The 22,839-nt window shown below is 38.4% G+C and overlaps 1 protein-coding gene and 1 pseudogene across 1 annotated transcript in view; one reads left to right on the top strand and one right to left on the bottom strand.

Moving 5' to 3' along the window:
- CAPZA2 (capping actin protein of muscle Z-line subunit alpha 2) overlaps positions 1-22,034 on the bottom strand; it is a 54,120-nt gene extending 32,086 nt beyond the window's left edge. The window contains exon 1 of the mRNA XM_061197967.1: positions 21,847-22,034. Coding sequence (XP_061053950.1) covers positions 21,847-21,885 — 39 coding nt within the window. The 5' untranslated portion in view covers positions 21,886-22,034. The remainder of the gene's footprint in view (positions 1-21,846) is intronic.
- Positions 8,152-21,686, top strand: LOC133097032 (RAB11-binding protein RELCH-like; annotated as a pseudogene).
- Positions 22,035-22,839: the final 805 nt, after the last annotated feature.

The following is a 22,839-nucleotide window of genomic DNA, read 5'->3' as shown; positions in this document are numbered from 1 at the left end:
AACTCAAAATGGCTTAAAGATTTAAATATAAGACACGACACCATAAAACTCCTGGAAGAGAACACAGGCAAAACATTCTCTGACATAAATCATACCAATGTTTTCTTAGGTCAGTCTCCCAGGACAAAAGAAATAAAAGCAAAAATAAACAAATGGGACCTAATCAAACTTTTAAGCTTTTGCACGCAAAGGAAACCATAAACAAAATGAAAAGACAACCTACGAACTCGGAGAAAATATTTGCAAATGATGTGACCAGTAAGGGCTTCATTTCCAAAATATACAAACAGCTCATACAACTCAATAACAAAAATACAAACAACCCAATCAAAAAATGGGCAGAAAACCTGAATAGACATTTCTCCAAAAAAGACATACAGATGGCGAATACGCACATGAAAAGATACTCAACATCGCTAATTATTAGAGAAATGCAAATCAAAATTACAATGAGTTACCACCTCACATCAGTCAGAATGGCCATCGTTAGAAAAATCTACAAATAATACAGGCTGGAGCGGGTGTGGAGAAAAGGGAACCCTCCTACACTGTCGGTGAGACTGTAAATTGATGCAGCCACTATGGAAAACAGGATGGAAGTTCCTCAAAAAAACTAAAAATAAAGTTGCCATATGATCCAGCAATCCCACTCCTGGGCATATATCTGGACAAAACTATAATTCGAAAAGATACATGCACCCCAGTGTTCACAGCAGCACTATTTACAATAGCCAAGACATGGAAGAAACCTAAATGTCCATCAACAGATAAATGGATAAAGAAGACGTGGTGTGTGTGTTTACATATATACATCTACATATACACACACACGCGCGTGCGCACATACACACGGAATACTACCCAACCATAAAAAGAATGAAATAATGCCATTTGCAGCAACACGGATGGACCTAGAGATTATCATACTAAGTGAAGGAAGTCAGAAAGAGAAAGACAAATACCATATGATATCATTTATATCTAAGTGAAATTAAAGTGAAACCATAGATCTTAAAGTGGAATCTAAAATATGACACACAAATGAACTTATCTACGAAACAGAAACAGACTCACAGACATAGAGAACAGACTTGTGGTTGCCAAGGAGGAGGCGGAGAGGGGAAGGGATGGATTGGGAGTTTGGGATTAGCAGATGCAAACTATTACATACAGAATAGATAAACAACAAGGTCCTACTGTATAGCACAGGGAACTATATTCAATATCCTGTAATAAACCATAATGAAAAAGAAAATAATAAAATAAAAAGTAAAAAACAAAAAAAGCTACAGTCATTAAGATAGAGGGATAGATAATGAATGGAACAGAACTGAGAGTCAAAAAATATACCCTGCATACATATGGCCAAATGATTTTTGACAAAGGTGCAAAGCCAATGCAATGTTCAAAGAATATCTTTTCAACAAATGATATCCAAACAATTAGATATCCATGAGCAAAAAATAAACTGCAATCTAAACCTTACCCCTTACCAAAAAAATTACCTCAAAATGGATTATAGCTCTAAATGTAAAATATAGAACTTCACAAAAAATTAAAAGGAAACAGAAGAAAACCTTCATGACCTGGGGTTAGGCCAAAAGTTATTAGACATGATACTAAAACCATGAACCATTAAAAAAACTGATAAACTGGACTTCATTGAAATTAAAAACTTACGCTCTGTTACAGACATTGTTAAAAGAATGAAAAGACAGCTACAAACTGGAGAAAATATCAGCAAATCACATAACCAATAAAGAATTTGTATCTAGAACATATACTATCAAAACTCAACAGTAAGAAAACAGTGAACAAAAGACTTGAACACACTTCAGCAAAAAGGATATACAGAAGACAGATACATGCACAAAAGGATGTGCAATATCATTAATCATTTAGGAACTCAATATTAAAATCATAAAATACCACCATATACCTAAAAGAATGGCTAAAATAAAGAAGATTGATAATACCAATGCGAAACAACTGAAGCTCTAATACATTGATGTGGCAATGCAAAATGGTACAATTGGTACCGAAAACAGTTTAGCAATTTCTTATAAACACACACCATACGACACAACAATCCCACTTCCAGGTATCTACCCTATGTTCCCACAAAAATCTATTCAAAATTGTTCAAAACTAGAAACAATCCACAACCTAAATGTCCACCTATGGGTGAATGGATAAACAATAATGTGTCTATGCGATGGAATACTACTTACTCAGCAATGAAAAGGGACAAATTATGAATACATGCAACAACCTGGATGAATCTCAAAAGCCTTATGCTGAATGAAAGAAACCATTCTCAGATGGTTACATGGCAATGATATAAGATTCCATTTACATGACATTCTCCAATAAACAATATTTTATAGCAATGGAGAATAGAACAATGGTTGCCAGGGGCTAGGAGGAGGAGTGGGGATGGGTGTGGACACAATGGGAGAAATGAGGGAAAGGAAGAAAATAAGAGAGTTTTTGGGGGTGATGGAATTACTCTATATATAGATTTTGGTAATGGTTACATGCATCTATACATGTGTTGAAAGTCATAAAAAAAAGAGAAGGGGGTATTTTACAATATGTTAGTTAAAAATATATATTTCATGTGTTTTCAAAATTATTTTCTTCTGGGCTTCCCTGGTGGCACAGTGGTTAAGAATCTGCCTGCCAATGCAGGGGACACAGGTTCAATCCCTGGTCCGGGAAGATCCCACATGCTACGGAGCAACTAAGCCCGCGAGCCACAACTACTGAGCCTGCGCTCTAGAGCCCGCAAGCCACAACTACTGAGCCTGAGTGCCACAACTACTGAAGCCCGCGTACCTAGAGCCCATGTTCCACAACGAGAAGCCACCGCAATGAGAAGCCCGCGCACCGCAACTAAGAGCAGCCCCCACTCGTCGCAACTAGAGAAACCCGCGTGCAGCAACAAAGACCCAATACAGCCAAAAAATAAATAAATAAATTTATTTAAAAAAATTATTTTCTTCTAAACTGTTTAAAAGTATTATTAAAATCAAAAATGAAAATATATTAAAAAAGTGATTTTAAAAAGGCAAGGGTGGAGTTGGGAATGGAAGACAGTGCATGCTAAACATACATTGGCATCTATTATGTTTCCATAAAATGTCTTAATTTCCTTTGTTCCCTTATTCCTCTCTCTCTTCTATTGGGGTAAATGTTAGAAAGCATTTAAAACAAAGTCTTAATCACTACCACAGGCAACAAATAAAAATTGTGGTAACCTGCTGATGAATTTATCAAATATTTCTTTTGGAAACTTTTAGAATTTTGAGGAAATTGTTTTTAACACTTCTAATGACTTATGCCCTACCAATAAAACTGACAAAATTAAAGTACTGATAGCAAGCAGTATATATATATATATATATATATATATATATATATATATATATATATATACACACACACATACAGTATAGCATACTTAGTGATATGATATATATATATATACAGTATAGCATACTTAGTGATATGATTAACTGTTGAGCTTTAAATTTTTTAGTTGTTTCAAAAAAAGGTACATATCATTTAGACTTTTAGTCAGTTCTATTTTAGGTTTTCACCTAGAAAGCAAAAATGCTCTATAGTTTTATCTTACAGACTTGTTTGCCCTTGCTATTGCACAAAATGCATACAGTAACCAAAAAGAGTTAAGACTGCTCACAATATCCAAAATGAATGGTGGGTCAAAAGAAGTGCCACTGAGGGTTGAGAAGTCATGGGAGCTGCCTGGCTGAGAACCCAAAACACAACTTGGACTTCACCAGCTATGTCTGAAGTATCTTAATCTGGTCTTTGTGAATTTCACAAGATAAGAAGAACCTGTTTTTTGGATTTCTCAGGTGCTAAAGAAAAGAAAGTGTGTCCACCACAGTAAAGGCTTAATTGTCTTCCTGAGAAACTGTTCAATCATCAGGGTATTTTCTAAACATGCTAGACTGAACATTCACCTACATCCATCCTTCCTAGCAGACTTTTTTTTAATTTAAAAAATTATTTATTCTAGCCACTTCCAAATCCAAGAAAGAAAAAAGGTCACACAAGTTAACAAGAAGAGGTCCCAAGAGTAGAATGAATTTCTGAAAATAATCAAAAACATATTTCCTCAAAGTCTCTCTAACACACATGGAGCTATACTCAATTTGCCCCTGGGAATATTATCGTTTTTCTGGATGAGTCCAGTGAATTATTAGATACATCCCTAAGGCCCACAGCAAAATCTCCTGCATTAACCACCATCTTCCTCCACATGATATTATTCGAAGTCAAGTCCTTCTAAATTGGAGCAGGATTCAGGAAAGAGTTATTACTTTTATTGTATTTCTAAACTGTAATTCTAGATTGCGAGAGGGAGGATGCCTTGGTTTTGTTGGGAAGGTTTGGCTAGATGGGAGATTAACTCTTACCTATGTTAGTGACTGGCAGTTTACAGGCATACCTCATAACAATCACATCAAGAAGAACAGTTTTAAAAAGTTAACCTACTGGGACTTCCCTGGTGGCACAGTGGCTAAGAATCTGCCTGCCAATGCAGGGGACACAGGTTCAAGCCCTGGTCCGGGAAGATCCCACATGCCGCGGAGCAACTAAGCCTGTGTGCCACAACTACTGAGCCTGTGCGCCACAACTACTGAGCCCACATGCCACAACTACTGAAGACCGCGCGCCTAGAGCCCGTGCTCCGCAACAAGAGAAGCCACTGCAATGAGAAGCCTGCCTGCCGCAACGAAGAGTAGCCCCCGTTCACCGCAACTAGAGAAAGCCCATGCGCAGCAATGAAGACCCAACACAGTCAAAAATAAATAAATAAAATTAATAAATTTATTTTTTAAAAAAAGTTAACCTACTAATATAGAGCTAAAAGCTAAAAGAGCTACATTTTTTCTTTGCTTTCTCTAGGATCCAAATATTACTTGGTATAAAATATACAAAAAGATAAACATAACATAAAAAGCATGTTCCACTCTGTTGTGCTTCTTGGAAAAAAGCAGATACTATAAAGTTACTTATGCAGAAGACAAAGCAGTATATTCAAAACAATATCCAAAATGTTAGTATACACTACCTCTGAGAAAAAGTAATTTCTGCCCGTCAACTTTCTGAGATAACACAAAAATACTACTAAACTTTTTTTTGGTACTTTTTCTTATGGGCTACAATTCAAGCAACAAATAATGATAGCAACCCACAGAGTAAAATAAGAATCCATGAGTCCATATTGACATAAAGAAATGAATGAACAAATGGGGGGAAGCTCTTCATTATAGTAGAATTTCAATTAATAGATGTAGAAGGAATGATTGAATTAGAAAATCACCTGGGGTGACCAACAATGGTAATTGTTGCAGGCAAAAATCAAGAGATGCTAAAATTAGTGGGTAGAAGTCTAAGAGCGTATTTACACAATGTGAATGAATCCTTCCACATGATAATTAAGAAGGGATAAACAGTAACTTTATATTGTGGAAACCTGCCACACATCACCTTTACCAAATGACCTAAGTTATCATAATAGTAAAAACTGTGCCTCCTAGTAGGATGTACTGAGGACACAACATCACTTCTGTTATGCTCCTGCCAAAACTTCATAGGCTGATCTAATCATGAGGAAACATCAAATAAACTGAAATTGAGGTACAGTCTACAAAATAACCATTTTGCACTCTTCCAAAGTGGTAAGGTCATGAAGGACAAACAATGCTGAGAAACTGTTCCAGATTAAAGACCAAAGAGACACTACAACAAAATTCAATGCGATCCTGGATTAGATCCTGGACCAGCAATTGGTGAAATTTGAATAGGGTCTGCAGATGAGACAATAATGTTGTATCAATGTGAAATTTCTTGATTTTGATAATGGTACTGTGGTTATATAAGAGACAGCCCTAAACACAGTGAAGTATTTAGAGAGTGGGGAAAAAAAATTCCTTCTCTACTCTTAAATTGTGGGGATTTTCTCTTGTATTTTTTCTAAAGTTTCTTAAAGTTTTGCTCTTTGCATTTAGGCCATTAATCCACCTGGGATTGATTTCTGTATATGATGTGGGATGGAGATCCATTTTTTATTACATCGTCATAAGGATAAATAAACCATCCTAATGCTATTTGTTAAAATGGACTTCTTTGTCCCACTGAACCAAATAAATAAACAAATAAAAGAAAGAAAAAAAGGAAAGTAACTATTTTCAGTACTATTTTTAAAATGTGAATTACTTTTTTTCAGTCTGGGACATGAAAAACACATCATAATTTTTAATAAATTCCAAAGATAATTCTGAAAAGTGTCTAATGAGTTTAGTAGTCAGCATTCAGGTAGTAACTGCAAAAATGTAACTTCCTCAAGGAACTTCTGAATATTCAATAATATCAGTAGGTAGCCCTATACTCTAAACTTGGTAGGTAGTTTTTGTTGAATCAATGTTGAATCAATCTATAAGCAAGAATAAACTCTCATTTGTTTAGGATGGTCAGGGAATATAGTATTTTAATGAAATGAGCATTCTAAGAGTTATCACAAATGTAATTCTATATGTAGACAGTTAATTTTAAAATAATGTACATTCAAAACCATAAAAACTTATGCTAATATAAGGAAGCAGTAGAGTGTATGATCTCTGGAGTCAGATTGAATGAGTTGGATTTTCATTTCTACTGCTCATTAGCTACGTAAACTTGGGTGAATATAATATTACTATGAGCGGTAATAGTAGTAGAGAATAAATATATCGGGCTTCCCTGGTGGCGCAGTGGTTGAGAATCTGCCTGCCAATGCAGGGGACACGGGTTCGAGCCCTGGTCTGGGAAGATCCCACGTGCCACGGAGCAACTGGGCCCGTGAGCCACAACTACTGAGCCTGCGCGTCTGGAGCCTGAGCTCCGCAACAAGAGAGGCCGCGATAGTGAGAGCCCCGCGCACCGCGATGAAGAGTGGCCCCCGCTCGCCGCAACTAGAGAAAGCCCTCGCACAGAAACGAAGACCCAACACAGCCAAAAATAAATAAATAAATTAATTAATTAAAAAAATATATATATCTGCATTAGTATAGTTCAGTATTCCTAAAATTAGCTCTGGAATACAGGCATTTTCACATTACACGTGAAATGCTTCTTTGTGCCCTAAGTGGTACAGCGGTGGCTTACGCCCATGCATTTCTGTGTTTTCTGCAGTGCATTCACTTCCCATGCGCCAACATCCTTTCTCCTCCCTTGGAAATCATCCCTTCCCTCTGTACTCTGCTTACCTCAAAAACCAGTGGTAGCAAAACAGGAGAAAAAGCCAGTTCCCAGTTCTGTGGTGGCAGTGTGCAGTTAAGATCTGGGTTTTCATCTAAGCTAAGACAAACCATCTGTACCCAGGTTTTGATTTAACTTCTGTAAATCTCCATTTCTCATAGGTAAATTAAGGGAGATAAAACATATCATCATTTCTTAACCTTTTAAAACCCCTGTGGTCTGTTAGATAAAATAAAATATTATCTACAGTTACTTTCCAAGATGGCTGTTATTACCTTTAATTCATGAAAAGAGAAAATAGAGATCCAGAACTGGGATTTGAATGAATTCTTCAGATGAAGTCCAAGGCTTTTCGGAGCCGCCTCCCAATACAGCATAATCTTTCTACGATGGTTCAGAAGAAACAACCAAAATATCTGGGTAATCTCATTTACTTCCACTGCTTCTATTATCACCACATAACAATACCTCTCAAATCTATATACCTATCACAACCTCTCTCAAGATCAAGATCCATTTTTCTAAATGTAACTCATTTATTAGAAATCTCCATTAAATGCCTCAAAGATACCTGACTGTCTCACCCAAACCTACTCCCTCTGTTCTTCATAAAATTATCGGCACCACCTATGTACCATTCCACATTTCTCCCTTTCTCCCACAGTCAGCCACATTATCGAGTGTCTGTCTGTCTTGCTCAAATCCAATCTCCTTTTCTTTGATTCCATTTCATTCGGACCCAGTCCCTTTCTGGATTGTTACAATAACTGCCCTGCCTCTAATCTCTTCTTTCTCCAAAAGTCATTTTCCACTCTGCCACCAGATTGATATTTTTCAATGAAAATTCTGATCATTTTTTTTCCTGCTTAAAATCATCTAATGGTGGCCCACTGCCAACAAGGTAAGTCCAAAGTCCTTAGCATGACATATAAGGCCTTTCTGTATTCAAAGGCTGTAAAATGTACTGTTAACAGCATAAACCCTAAATAAGACTGTATGTACTCAGACTACAGCTCCACTGACTTCTACCTATATGACCAAAAGCAAATTAAATTCAGTTTCCTCACCTGCAGTAAATGAGGTAATACATTTAGAAAAGTGCTTGGCACAGAGTAAGCACTCAATTAACAGCTATTACCTTTTTACTTTTTCTGCTACTTGATAGCTCCTACAACCAACCCATTCTTTTTCTCATCCCAACTATACAATATTAGAGCCTCACCACTCCATTCAGTCTTTCAGACAAGAACTCTTGTCTTTCATGCCTCCATATCACTGCATGTATGTTTTGGCCACCTTTCATCTACTGTGACTAAATTGTACACAGCAGCAGAATATCTTAAACTTTGCAAATTATCAAAGAAAAGGTCACACAGAAAGGAAAACTCAAAGGTCAAATCATGCTATTAAAAACTTCTTGATGTATTATTCAATACAGCAATCATTAGCATACACTTCTGATAAAAGATTAGTACTACTACTGAGAACTGTAGTATAAGGCCTAAAATTAAAGCCCAGTATTATGTGTGCCTTGACATCTGGGGAAAAACGGAAGGACCTTGAATGGCCTAACTGCAAGTTCCCATCCTCAATCTCCTCCTGCAGATAAGGTCCCTAGCCAGACAACCCTCTTTATTACAGGGAACAGACACAGTTCCTGCTCACCCCTGAGTATGGGGCTTCAGTTCCCCGCCAGCCTGCGGAATTATTCAAACTAGCCAATCACATCCTCCTGCTGGAACCAGGGCTCACTCTACCTTCTTGATACTACAAAGCTTGCCTCCCTTGGCCTCCGCTTGTTCACTCTGTTCCCTCCACTGCGTCCCTATCTCCTGGGCTGAGTATTTGTATTAATAGACTGCTATTCACCTCATCTTTCCAATGTCAGGTGCTGTGTGTTCAGCCATCCCCATAACCCTACAGCAGGAACCCCTCCCTCACCAACAGAGTGCAGAGGAGGCAAATAAACAGGATCTCACTTATCTGTGAAGCTCAAATTTAAGATATAATTGGGGACCAAGAAGCAAGGAACTCAGTTATTTAAAATATATTTTAAGCAAGCAAATAAGCTGATATATAGTCCCAACGTTAGAAGGGCATGAGAGAGATTCTTCGTATATCTTCCCTATTTTTAAATTTCAAACATAAATTCACAAGTGTGCTTATCTAGTTTCCGATCCTCCATGTATTTGAAGGGAGGAGGGTAAAGTCTGACAGTTATATTTACAACATTAAAAAAAGGAAAGGAGTTGAGTCAATCTGACAAAGGCTGCAGAAAACAAAGTTCTTTTATAGGAACAAAAAAAATTACAAATCAAACCTCTTGAAAAAAAAGCTCTAAAATTCCTAGGAAATCAATTTTTATTTAAGAATAACTAAAAGCTTACATCAATAAACTTCTCAGATGAAAATAAAGATCAAGATTTTCAATTATTGGATGATGTAGATTAAACATTTCAAAACCTCCAGACTTACTGCAAGTCTACTCAGTGACTAACTGGGAAAAATCTTGTGTACGTGGCCGGTGGAGTGGAAGATGAATTACAGGCTCTTCCACAATTTTAGGCAACCTTCCTCCACTCTTCTCTATTCCTTGGCCTACAGAGAACTCCTTGCTAGTTCAGAAATAAGAAGATAAAGTTGGTTTATTAAGTAGTTAGAAAGGGTCTTTGATGGAGCAAATTAGAAAGCCTGAAAGTGAAACGGACCTCCTCTAAAATGAACACTGTGCCATCATGGCAGTTTGTGACTGCTCAGACTTCTTTGGATCAGAATCTTCACAAACATCTGAAGAAAATGGGCAGAATTGAGTTGTAAATCATTAAATCGTTCAGACAAAGGAAAGGTAAGGATAGTCACCTTTCAGTATCAGATAAAGTTGATTCCACTATTCTTTGAGAGAACTTACCAAATCCTTTCCCTAAGAAAGGAAGGAATGCTATCTTCTCCACTGAGTAAAAATACAGTTCACTTTGATAATCGTATAGGAAATTGTCTCCTGCTTTCCACCGCACATTACTTTCTTCTTGTGAATGTCAGCAGATAGTCACCTAGGATCAGAAGTGTCTCAAATTGCACTGAAAAAAATACTGTGTTAACGCTGGAAAGCTGCCTGCACAAATTATTCCTCATGTGCTGCAGGCAACGGAGAGGAGCTGGTGCCCCTCATATTGTGTAGCGCATCCCACAGCCTGAGCCAACAGAGAGAAATCAGTTTCTCTACACAATTTTCAATTTGATTGAGAGACCAGGTGATGAGCAAAGCCAAGTAATACTGATGAATTACGTGGCATTTGCACATGATGTTGGACCAACATGTGTAGAAGCCAAACTACCACAGTGATGGAAAGAGATTAGTCACGATACCCAGAAGGAGGACTACCTGTGGCTAAATCCTGTGGAGCAATGATGCCTTACTTTTCTAAAGAAGTACCCAATTCCTTGCAACAGATGTAAATGGAAGATAAGCACATTTGGTATAAGAAGCTGTGATCAAAATCCTTGGTAACATTATGGCAAAGACTGATGATCCAGACAAATATCAACAGAATACTGAATTGCTGCTTTTGGTCTTGGGTGATCCCTCAGAAAAAATAGATTCCTCAGAAAGAATAGATCCCTCAGAAAGAATAGAACACATCAAGTGTTTTTATCACCCTATGCTACCTGGACTATAATTTTAGGACTACACTCTTAAAATTTACAATCTTATCTTATACCTACACTGCTGAGTAAGACTGAAAAACTTCTCAGGGGAGGAGAACAAAGGGAAGGTGGGCTGAATGCAAATAAACTCCATATGTAGCTTTCTGCCTTGCAGTCCTTCATTCTGTCAGTCTTTGCATTACTGTATAGAAAGCATCTTTCTCAAGTAAACCCAAGCTTCAGGGTGAAATGCCAAAGATAGAAGTGACTAGATTCCCTTGGCCTACATTGCCTCTTTAAGATATGTCTGTTACCGGAAGATGTGAGCATCTGGCAGTGCTACTTCAACTTTATGATTACCAGCTAGAACAGGAAAGTACAACAAGGTGGGGGAATTTACCACAGGTTGTCAATCAATTGGCACAATTTATAGAAGCTGTTGGCAAAATTAATGTTACTTCAACTACCTGTGTCTATGAATTCTCCAGATTTTTCTGATGCTTTTGCTGGGCACTGTAAATTGGCAAAATTTTTACAAACACTAAGGTAAAATCCAGGAGATTTGACTGTCTGTAGAAAACATTAATTCTTTAGCAAAAAATGGAGTCTTCACCAAAGCAGGTATAAATATATCAAGCTGACAAAAATTTTTAAAAGCTCTGGGCAACTGAAAAAAAGGAGATAAAAGTATAAAAAGCAGACAGTGCATGTGCACAAAAGCACATGCACACCACAAAAAATAGCTATCTGGAACCATTAAATTTAGAGGCGAACAGCCCTGCACTCTACATTAGCCCCAAAGTATACTGCACTGGAAATACTTAAACTAAAAATTATTTGTTGTTTATCTTAAATTCAATTTAACCAGGCATCCTATATTTTATCTGAGAACACTGCCTACAACCCCTCTAATTTCCATACGTTGGACATTTTCCCACATAGTTATCTCCTCCATGATCAAGGCAGGAGACACTAGGGTAGAGATTTCCCAAATCTGGATGCCTGGGTGATTTGCTGGGAAAGCTTTTGAAAAAATACAGATTCCCATGTTCCATTCCAGACCTACTGAATCAATCTCCAGAGGACTGACACCTAGAAATCTGTATTTTTGAAAATCTCCCCACCTGATTCTGATGGGTTGCCAGATATTGTACCCACTGCCCCGTAAGGGATTGTATATGCAAATTTTGAGGCATTTGGTCCTCTGAAGAAAAGAATCATAGATTTCACCTGACTCTCAAGGAATGTGATCCCAAAAAGGGTCACTGTCTTAGAGACCAGCAGTAAAGTTAAAAAGAGCTATTACAGGGCTTCCCTGGTGGCGCAGTGGTTGAGAATCTGCCTGCTAATGCAGGGGACACGGGTTCGAGCCCTGGTCTGGGAAGATCCCACATGCTGCGGAGCAACTAGGCCCGTGAGCCACAACTACTGAGCCTGCGCGTCTGGAGCCTGTGCTCCGCAACAAGAGAGGCCGCGATAGTGAGAGGCCCGCGCACCGCGATGAAGAGTGGCCCCCGCTTGCCGCAACTAAAGAAAGCCCTCGCACAGAAACGAAGACCCAACACAGACAAAAATTAATTAATTAATTAATTAAAAAAAAAAAAAGAACCTCTGCTTTAAAAAAAAAAAAAAGAGCTATTACGAATTTTTCTACTTCAACTACAAGAGTTATTTGACATTGTTTCCCATAACTCTAAAAACTGCCGATGGCTTTTTGAGAGTTAAAAGTAAAATAAAAAAAGAAAAAATACTTTTTAAAACTCGATCATTATTTAAATAGTTTATGATCAAGTGATCATTAATTGCATGTCTGTGTTATAGACTAATTTATTTTAATTTGAGTATATGTAAGAGGTAATTTGTTTTGATGTTTTCCTTAAGAATTTTTTTCCTTTATAATTATCATTTTGAATAGTAATTAAAAACAGGGCCCATATCACTTAACCTACAACTAGGTCATCCACTGAATTCAACATCTATTTCTTTAAATATGTTTTTACCATTTATTTAAAATATTAAGAAATCTATGAATCCAAAGTAGGCATTCATTATCATTAACTGGGAAAGTTATACAAACTATTATTTATATTTTCAATTTTTTTCTGTCCTCTGAATCATTCCCCTCAGTCCACAAACACTCCTAAAGTTTTTCTATCTAAAAAAAAAAGTATCCCTAAAATGAAACAGTAGGAAAAAATGAAGTAGTATCTACTCTTTCTCTTGTGTTTCATTACTGAATTTTTTTCAAGAATGATTTATACTTTAATAGGGGAAGGCGATTAAGATGTACAAACTTCCAGCTGTAAAATAAATGAGTCACGGGGATATAACGTGTAGCACAGGGAATATAGTCAATAATACTGTAATAACTTTGCGTGGTGACAAATGGTAACTAGACTTATCATGGTGACCATTTTGTAATGTATAAAAATATCAAATCACTTCATGGTACACCCAAAAAGTACACCCAAAACTAATACAATATTGTAAATTATACTTCAATTTTAAAAAGCTTAAAAAATTAATTAAAAGACTAATATAGGGGAAAAAAGAGTAATTTATACTTACTGTCTCCACTTCTTATCCTTTAGTCAACATTTATTGAGCACCTAATACAGTGAAAACTCAATCCTGGTGGCACATTCAAACCATCTGGGAAGCTTTCTTTGAAAAAAGTACAGATGCTCCAGGCCTCACCCATGAGTGAAGCCTGTGCATCCATGTTTGTTTATAAACTCTCCAGTTGATTCTAATGTGCAGCCAGAGTTGAAGTCACTGATATATGCCACACACTCTACCGCAATTACAAAGATGAATAAGACACAGGGCCTGTCCCTGAAAAACGCAGGAAATAAGAACATCAGGAAACCTATTAAAATTGGTAAATGTTATAACAAAGGTATGTACAAATTGCTAAGGGAACAGAGATAGGCAAGGACACAAAAGAGGTGAGGGAGGTCTTTGAGTATGGTTACTGAACTACAATGTACACAAGACTGAAAGGCCATTAAACTGCTCTCTTAAAGGCCAGCAATGATCTCTAGTCTACCACTTAAAATAGTCGGCCTCATCTACACCAGTTTTACCATATGCAAGATAGAGATAATAATAAGGTTGCTCTGACAACTGAGAAATTAATTAATACAGTAGATATTGGCATATAGGAGATATAATTTGTTTCCCATCCCTTTCTCTTAAAGCCAAAGGCTCTTCTCAATTCTATATTCCTTTTTAATCTCTCTGCAATACTGCACTGCTCCTTCTGGAAATTCTCTTCAGGTTCTGTGAGATGAGCACCTACTCTGTGCTAGGTATACACTTCTACTTCAAAGGTCACTCCTCACCTTCTAGTGTCTCTCCTTCTCTTATGCCTTAAATGAAAGTATCCAAAAGTATATGCTCTCTGCCCTCTCCTCTCCTATGTCTGAACTTGTTCTCCTAAAAGCTATTCCAATCTCGTGGCTTTAACCCACAAAGAGAGGATTTCCAAATCTATATAATCTCTGGGCCTGATCTCTTTCCAAGCTCCATTTCTACATTTCCATATCTGCTACACATGTTCACAAAGACATTCTGCTAGCATCTCAAACTTAGTAGAACCCGAACAAAATTCACCATTATTCCCCCGAGCTGTGCATCTTCTCTCCTGTGTTCTTTAGCTGTTAGTGGTGGTTCCACTTCCCAGTCAACCAGATTTTAATGTTCAGTTACCTCTGATTCTTCCCTTTCTCTACATTCACTCACCATGTCTTGTTGATTCCAACTCTGAAACGTTAGCAATCATTTTTTTCCTCCGTGTCTTGTGAAACTACTTTAAATCAGGTCCTAACACTTAACTCAGTTTCCCAACTGGTCTCACTAGCTCCAGTCTGTCTAGACCCGTGGTTCTCAACCAGGGGCGATTTTGTACTACAGGAGACATTTGTGACTGTCGTGACTGGAGTGCTACTGGCATCATGTGGGCCAAGGATGCCCAAACATCCTAAAATGCACAGGACACCCCTACAACAAAGAGTTATCTGGCCCAAATGTCAATAGTGCTGAGGTTGAGAAAATCTGTGCTATTTAACAGCACAATTCATCTTTGCATCTCTTACTTGCAAAGTACTTGAGATATAATTCATACTTCCTGCTCATTCCCACTTTTCTGTTTTTTCCTCCTATGCTGTTTCTACCTGACATGAGTTTCTACCTCAACTGATACCTACCATCCTCCTAGGCAGAAGTAACTTTTCCGTCTTCTGAATGTCCATGAACTTATTGCTTTTTGACACTGTATAGTATATATGTTATATATGTCTGATTCATCCTTGAATCTGTAGTCTTGCACTGTGTCTACCAAACAGGTAATCAAATCACCAATCTTCAGTGAGTCTAAAACTTAATCTATAGAATCATTACTGCTATTCACAAATACTGCATTTCTCTTCTTCTTCCCTGCCCCCTCTGAAATGAGGTTTATAGATATAACTTGCTTAAGCTAATTGAAATCTGAGAAGTGCAGTGAGTCTCTTAGTGTGTGTGTGGGTAGGGGGGAGCTTTAAAACCCAGTATGGTATTCATTGCATTTCTTTCCCACTGCTGTGGGGACAGTGATAAAAAGCCTAAGACTTTTTTTTTTCGGGGGTGGGGGCGAGGAGAGGTAAATTTCACATGCTACATTTTGTAAATTTAAGGTGTACAGCCTGTTACTTTCATACATTTATATAATGTAGTATGATCACGACTAAAGCAATATTTATCACATCATTGTAGTACAATGGTACTGTCTATATTCATTATACTGTGCATCAGATCGCTATGGTTTATTTACTACTCATTACAAGTCTGTACCCTTAAACACCATTAATCTTATCCCTCCCACCCTCCATTCCCTGGTAACCACCATTTTACTGTTTTTTTAAACAGCTTTGACTTTTTTAGATTCCACATATAAGTGATATTGTACAGTACTTGTCTTTCTCTAACTTATCTCACTTAGCACAAGGTGCTGAAGGTCCATGGTGTTGCAAATGGTAGGATATCCTCCTTTCTCACGGCTCAATAATATTCCATTGTGCATATGTATCATATCAAAAAGCCTACGTTTAGACTGAAATCCTCCAAGAGCCTACAACTATGTGACTTTGCGGAGCAGGGCCCTTCTGCTGCTGACCCACACTAGACACACACAGAACGAGTGAGGAGATGCCACGCAAAGCCCCCACCACCAATGCCCTCATGTTGAGATTTTAGTTTGTTTGTTATTGCATTATATCCTTGCTTACCCCGATTCACAATCAATGAAAGATGCATAATTTCATGGGTCACTAAAAAAGGAAAAATGCTACCGGTATCACAGCCATGATTGTACAATGCAGCCTGATTTCAGAGATCTTAAAATATGGAAAACGATGAGTAGTGAAATCAATGAAATATATTTGGTAAATGAATAAATGTGGAGGTAGTTTTCAAAAATTATTTCTATTCATTTTCAGTAGAAACATTATGAACTAAAATGTGCAAGAAAAGTTCTCAGCCATAGGTTCACAGTACAGCATGTAAATAAATGTCTTGAGAAAGAATATGAAGACTGTAGTTCTACCCATCAGAATAAAATTTATGAAATTCTCCTTTTTTGACAACTATTAAGTGGTTCTATGGAACCCCTATTTTCTTTGATATGCATCAATCTCTTGCAATAAATTACTGCTTCAGGCAATTAAGCTTTTAGGTCAGGACCACAGGTCAAGTTTTCCCATCATGCTTTTCAACCTTAAAAACTACTTTGTACTCTCTAAGTGTTTTTATTGGGTTGGCCAAAAAGTTCATTCGGATTTTTCTGTAAAATCTTACAGAAAGACCCAAACGAACTTTTTGGCCAACCCAATATATACCATGTTCTTCTATGTATATAACTACCTTTATTTTATGTAGAAATGACTCCCCAATGCACTGAAAATGTACTACAAATTTGCTTTAGTGTGCAAAGTCTAAAAAACTCCACTAATGCTACAGCAGCTATCAAGTTTCTGCTTGCTGTAGGAATTTTTACATTTTATTGGTGCAATGACAGAATTCATTCACTTACAGAATGAAATTAGAAATGAATAATTTCTACATTAATCGCTTACTGGTTGAGTTTATTTTGCAGTTAATAAGAACACTACTGATTTTACATTAACTATGATGGAATATAATGGCAGCTTACATTGTTTTTATCAATACATACAAACAAAACTTCTGAAGCCACATTATGATTGTGTGTGGGGGAGAAGTATACAAACTGCTTATAAATATTTAGCATGTGTAAGTGATTTGAACCGTAGCCAGTATCAACACCTGCACCTCAAGGAGCACCAGGAATATCATTTAACTACCTAAATCTTTAAAATCTATAACACTATTTAGAAGTGAAAAATGTAGGCATACTAGATTTTCCCTCCAAAACTTGCCTTTATATGCTACTTCTTTTCATAAAACTGTTATTTTTTTCTTAATTTTGTAAATTCATTACTCCTTTGTTCATTCACTCACTGAACCATTGTACTCATCACATACATTGCACTGACAGATGCTGAAGATGACATTTCTGCACTAACGAATTCCAACAGAATACAGGAAAAAAGACAGGTAAACAGATAACTACTATGCAAAACTGTATTTAATACTAATGATGTGTTATAGCATTCAGGAGAGAGAGAAAACAGTTGTTCAGGAGAGAGAGAAAACTAGCCATGTGATCTGAGCTAAATCTTGAAGGAAGAGTAATTTTTCATCTTTCAAAAAAGGGGACAGATCGGGGAGCAGTACCAATGCTCAAAGCAGGTAAGTCGTGAGCAGAGAAAAATAACTAAAATTTATTATGTTTACTACATGCCAGGCAACATTTGCACTTATAGAAGTTTAATGGGCAATATAATTTCTGTTATATCCCCACATTTTAGAGGAAACGGAGGCTGCTGAGAGATTAAATAATTTACTCCATGTGCTAGGCATGGACTAGCATGCAGGTCTCTTTGAATTCACAGCATGATTAAATAACAGTATATATTGGAAATGTCAGAACTATTTAGGTTAGAATGGAATACAAGGACATGAACACCATTTTCAAGAGTTGGGCTTCCCTGTAAAGGCAATGGAGGATCCAGCAACTAAAAGTTTGGGAGTAGAAAAATGATAGGAAGATGGAGGGATTTGTCTAGAAAGTTTATAATAAAAGTCCAGCAGTGGCAAATAAAACAGATATGAGACATTCTTCTAACCCTACTTTTCCTCCCTTAGCTTTATTTCTTCCTCAACTGTGTAGTCACAGGTACAATCAATTTGCATTCTGTTCATACAGTACAAGTTTGTTACTAAACAACAGTAGTTCATAACATAAATTGTTAATGGCCTGGTCAATTGAGAGGTTATAAATCAAATATTAATATAAATGAACTTTTCAAGCAAGAAATAATTTCTGTAAGACATATTTTGATGGAAGTGACAAGGTTTGGAAACTGTAAGGTACAGAGAGCACAAGAAGGAAAAAAGTTCAAGCTGAAGTTAAAAACCTGGATGACTCGAATAATGGAAACAGAGTCATAAAGAGAAAAGTGAGCAGAAAGAGATGGGTATCTGCCCTGCTTTGTGTAGGGACAGAGAGGAGGGGAGTTTATGAATTTACTTTCAGGCAGGTTCCATCTGAGCATATCCCCTTAACTGTCTTCTGTGAACAGGACCAGCAGATAAAAATGTGTGACCAGTGCTAAGGGGAGAAGCAGGGCTGAGCTAGGTACTTGAGACATCTGCAAAGATACAAAAGCTGAAGCTATGCGAGCGGATCACTCTACTCACTGGGGGAAGGTAGAAGAGGTTGGTGGGGGGCGGTGGTAAGGTGTCTTCCAAAGCTTCGAGTGACTTCCAGGATTTCTCACTTAGAGAGCAGTTTGGGAATAGTTCTTCTTATTTGAGCCTTATACCACAATTTCATATAATTTCAATCACAAAAAATGCTTTACTGTACAGTGCAGCTGACCCAGGAGTGGAAAACATGAACTGTTCTGGCCTAGAGTTTCTATAACTATGTAAAAAGGTCTGTAGGACACACCACAACAAATGAATAACTTTAAACAACTTCATTGTGCTTCTTCAGATAATTTTATTTCCTACTAACCCAGTGGCCAAAGGTGAAAAGGTTATTACATTTCATACCGGTATCCTCAAAAAGCAACTGTATAAGATTGAAAAAAGCAAAGATATTATTCTAGATTAATTTCTAAAATGCTTCCTACCACAGGACATATATGAAACTACACCAGCAGCATAAAACTTTTAAATGTGTCAAACAATAATAAACTTTGTTCTAAAACGATCAAAACACAAATTAAATTTAAAACCCAACACTATTTAGTGTTTGGCATTTACAATTTCTATTAAAAACAAAGAGAACTACTGTTTCTCCCTTTTCCAAATTAAGCTGTCAAATTTAAAACAAAGAGATAAATCCAGAAAAGGATTCTACCATCAATTGTTAAGGAAGTGTAATGTCACAAGAGCATCAACTTTGGATTCAGACAAACTCAGGCTTAAATACCGCCTTTGCACTTCCTACTCAGGTGTCCTTCCGTGAATTACTTAAAGCTTTTCAAAATTTAATTTACTTATTTGTGAAATGGTAATAATCAAACCTAGCTCAAACTTACAACAAATTAACAAATGTATTGTCTAACTGAACCAGGCATATACAAAGTATGGTACTACCTAAGTCTTAACAGCTTCCCTTCCTTATTTCCACAATCAGTAATGGAAATTCCAAGAACTTTAAATTAAGTATTAAAAACTTGTTTTTGAAAATTACAAACAAGGTGGCAGAAAAAGTAAAATGATTTAAATATTAGTTTAAAAAATACCACCTTTAAATCCTATTTCTGATTCTATATGCAAGGTCCTCCTCCCAAGAGATTAAAAAGAACATTTAAATAAAGTGACAAGACTGTTAGAATTTCACTTTACCAGTTACTTGAATTTAACCCCACAGTTTGGTTAATATTTTTCTTAAATTACTGAAGAATGTAATCAGAAATTTATATGCAAAATATCCACAGAATAGTCCTACAAAACTCGAAATAAAAACAAAACCACAAAATTCCTTCAAATTGGAGTTTTCATTGATTTACTGTTAAAACATGGTGTTGGGCGAGCAGAGAATAAGACCCCTTCCCACCCAGCCCCACACCTTTATGGAGCTTAGTGCCCTGAGAGTGCCAGATGACAAGAAATCCTGTCATCTCATTATGAAAAAACTTTGCTATTTTAGGTCTTTACAACACATGGCAGGCCTATATTAACTCCCACACTGAGTACTCTCTCCTCAGCTAGATTTCTAGCCACTTGAGCTACTAATCACCACTTACCAACAGCAGAATAAAAAACATGACAATCCCTTTAAAAAAACTTTTTAGTACTACTCGATTTTCAATGTGTGTGAGCACCTGCATACATTTTCAGTTACCCATTTACGGTTATTTACCAACATTACACGTGTGAATACTGCACAGCAACTTTTGTGTATACAGGGATCTGCCTACCAGGCCTGTGGATTATGGAGAATCTTGCTGCTCTCCCCATTTTGTCGTTTTATTATCACTCTCACCAAAGAGCACAGAAGTAAAAAAGATTTCCGAAACTGAAGATAAGGCTGACTGCTGCACGTTCACATCAGGAAGAAGACAGAACATGACATTTCAGTACAAGAACACAGGATATAAAAACACTTGGAGCAGAGCGTTCCAACCGAAAATATCCGTAGGCTTACATGAGGATTTCTTAAACACCAGTTATGTGTTTGTGTTTCATACACGGCTGTACTGCTTTGGAACTTAAAAAATGAGCCCTGTTAAATTAAGAGAGGAGTCTTCGAAAACTGTAACTATCTTATTCATAGTTATGTCAGTTACTTCTTAGTTTGAGAAACATCAAGGACCTGTGTAGGAAATACTCAAAATTAGGAGGGTACCCCCATGTCCCAACACACACTCTGGGGAATGGGGCCTCACAGAGGCCAAAGGAAACCGCGAATAAGAGAGATCCAGTTCAATGATCAGATTTCTTACTTCAAATGCCTGAGAACTTAAGTCGTTCATCTGGTTCCAATGCTGTCACAGCATCTAAGATACAGTAAAAGGAGTTCCACAATCTCCCCTCTTCGGAAGAAGTCCTAGCAGGACCATGGGGCGCTACCAAGTCGGCCCCCAGGGCGGCTACTGCCAACAAGAGTAGCAAACAACCGTGGGGAGGGGGGTGTCTTTTTATGAGCAACTTCGTTGCCTCCAGGGGAACATGGAAACTGCAAAGCCTACAGCTAAAACCGAAAAAGAAAAAAAAAAAAAAAAAAAAAGAGAGAGAGACTTCCACGGCCAAAGGAAAAAAACGTAGGACCCAGGAAAGAAAGCAGTTTGCTTGTGGGAGAAGAGAGAAGAGAGAAGTGAAGGTCTGCTTCCTAAGCAATTTTTCTCCCTTAGCCCTCACCCCGGCCACCCTCTCCGGCCAGGCCATCGGGCTGGATACTGTCCTTGGGCCGCTCCCAGGCCGGGACCCAGACCCCTCTGCAGTCCCCGACCCGGGCGCAGGGCCCCCGCGGCCCATGCGCGGGGAGAGGGTCCCCTGCGGCCGCCGCCCTCCGCGCCCCCAGCCCCCGCCCGCCGCCGCCGCCCAGCTCCCGCTACCTATTTTCGGAGCACACACCCTACAAGGAGCGGAGCGAGCAGGCCTGGCGGAGACCTGCCCCCGCGCGGGGCCTCGGGTGACTGACAGGGGCAGGCACTCGGGCGCAGCGAGGAGAGGGGAAGGAAGGGCAGCCGGGGGCACCGACCAATGCCCTTCCCCGGCGGCCAGACTCCGGGCTGATACGGCAGGGCTCTACTGGCTTCCCGGACCGATGGGCTCTGCCGCCCCCGCGGCCCTTACCTTCTCCTCATCAGACAACTGCTCCTCCAGATCCGCCATTTTCCTTCTGGCGACAAACCGCGGCGGCGGAGGCAGCAGCGGCCACCTGACTTCCCTCTTTCGGTGCGGTCCTCCGCGCCGCGCGACCCCGACAAGGGAGGAGCCCACAGCCCCGGCCGCCGCGCACGCGCCCCGGGAGCCCCGCCTCCCTCCGCCCGCCTCACGGGGCCAGAGTGCGGCTGTGCGCATGCGCGGGGGGGGGGGCCTCGGCGGCCCGGGAACGGGGAGGAGTTGCCTACTGCTGCCTGAGGCAGGCTTGTCAGTATCCTGAGTCTAGGATTCTTTCCCCACCAGTGACCTTATGGACCCAGTCTGCGACGAGTACATTCTGAGCCCTTGATTATACTCCCATCAAATCCTGAACTCCGCCAGCTAAAATGTGAGAAAGTGCACAAATAGCTTTTAAACATTCTGGTTTAAAAAAAAAAATTACGAGAAAAATATTCGGCTTTCATTAAAATATGCACATACAACCCAGTACATAATTGGAAGATGTTCTAGATATATTCATTAAAGAAATAACTGCTGGTCCTTTATTGTGTGTGGGATACTGTGTTCGCTTCTGGAGACATACAATGTTAAGCAAAAGCCAGAGAAACCTCAGTTCTGAAGAAACTCATTGTTCTTTAAACGAACATATTAAAAAGTTGGGGAAGGCTCTGCACTATTGCAGGGGAATAAAGAGTTATGTTAAACACAGATCGTACCCTTCTGAATAGGGTTGCCAGATTAAATACAGAAAAGCCCAGTAAAAGTTGAATTTCAGATAAACAATGAACATATATTTTAAGTATAACTATGTCCCATGAAGCATTTGAGATATACCAATTATTCATTGTTTTCAAATTTTATTGGATGTCTGCTAATTTTATTTGCTAAATCTAACCCTACTTCTGAATCTTCAAGTTTAGCAAGAGAGTGAAGATGTAGTCAAAGCCGTATATATGAATTGGC

The sequence above is a fragment of the Eubalaena glacialis genome, chromosome 8 (genome assembly GCF_028564815.1).
Source record: "Eubalaena glacialis isolate mEubGla1 chromosome 8, mEubGla1.1.hap2.+ XY, whole genome shotgun sequence".
Taxonomy (NCBI): domain Eukaryota; kingdom Metazoa; phylum Chordata; class Mammalia; order Artiodactyla; family Balaenidae; genus Eubalaena; species Eubalaena glacialis.
The sequence above is the reverse complement of the archived record's forward strand: the minus strand, read 5'-3'. Positions and strand labels throughout refer to the sequence as shown.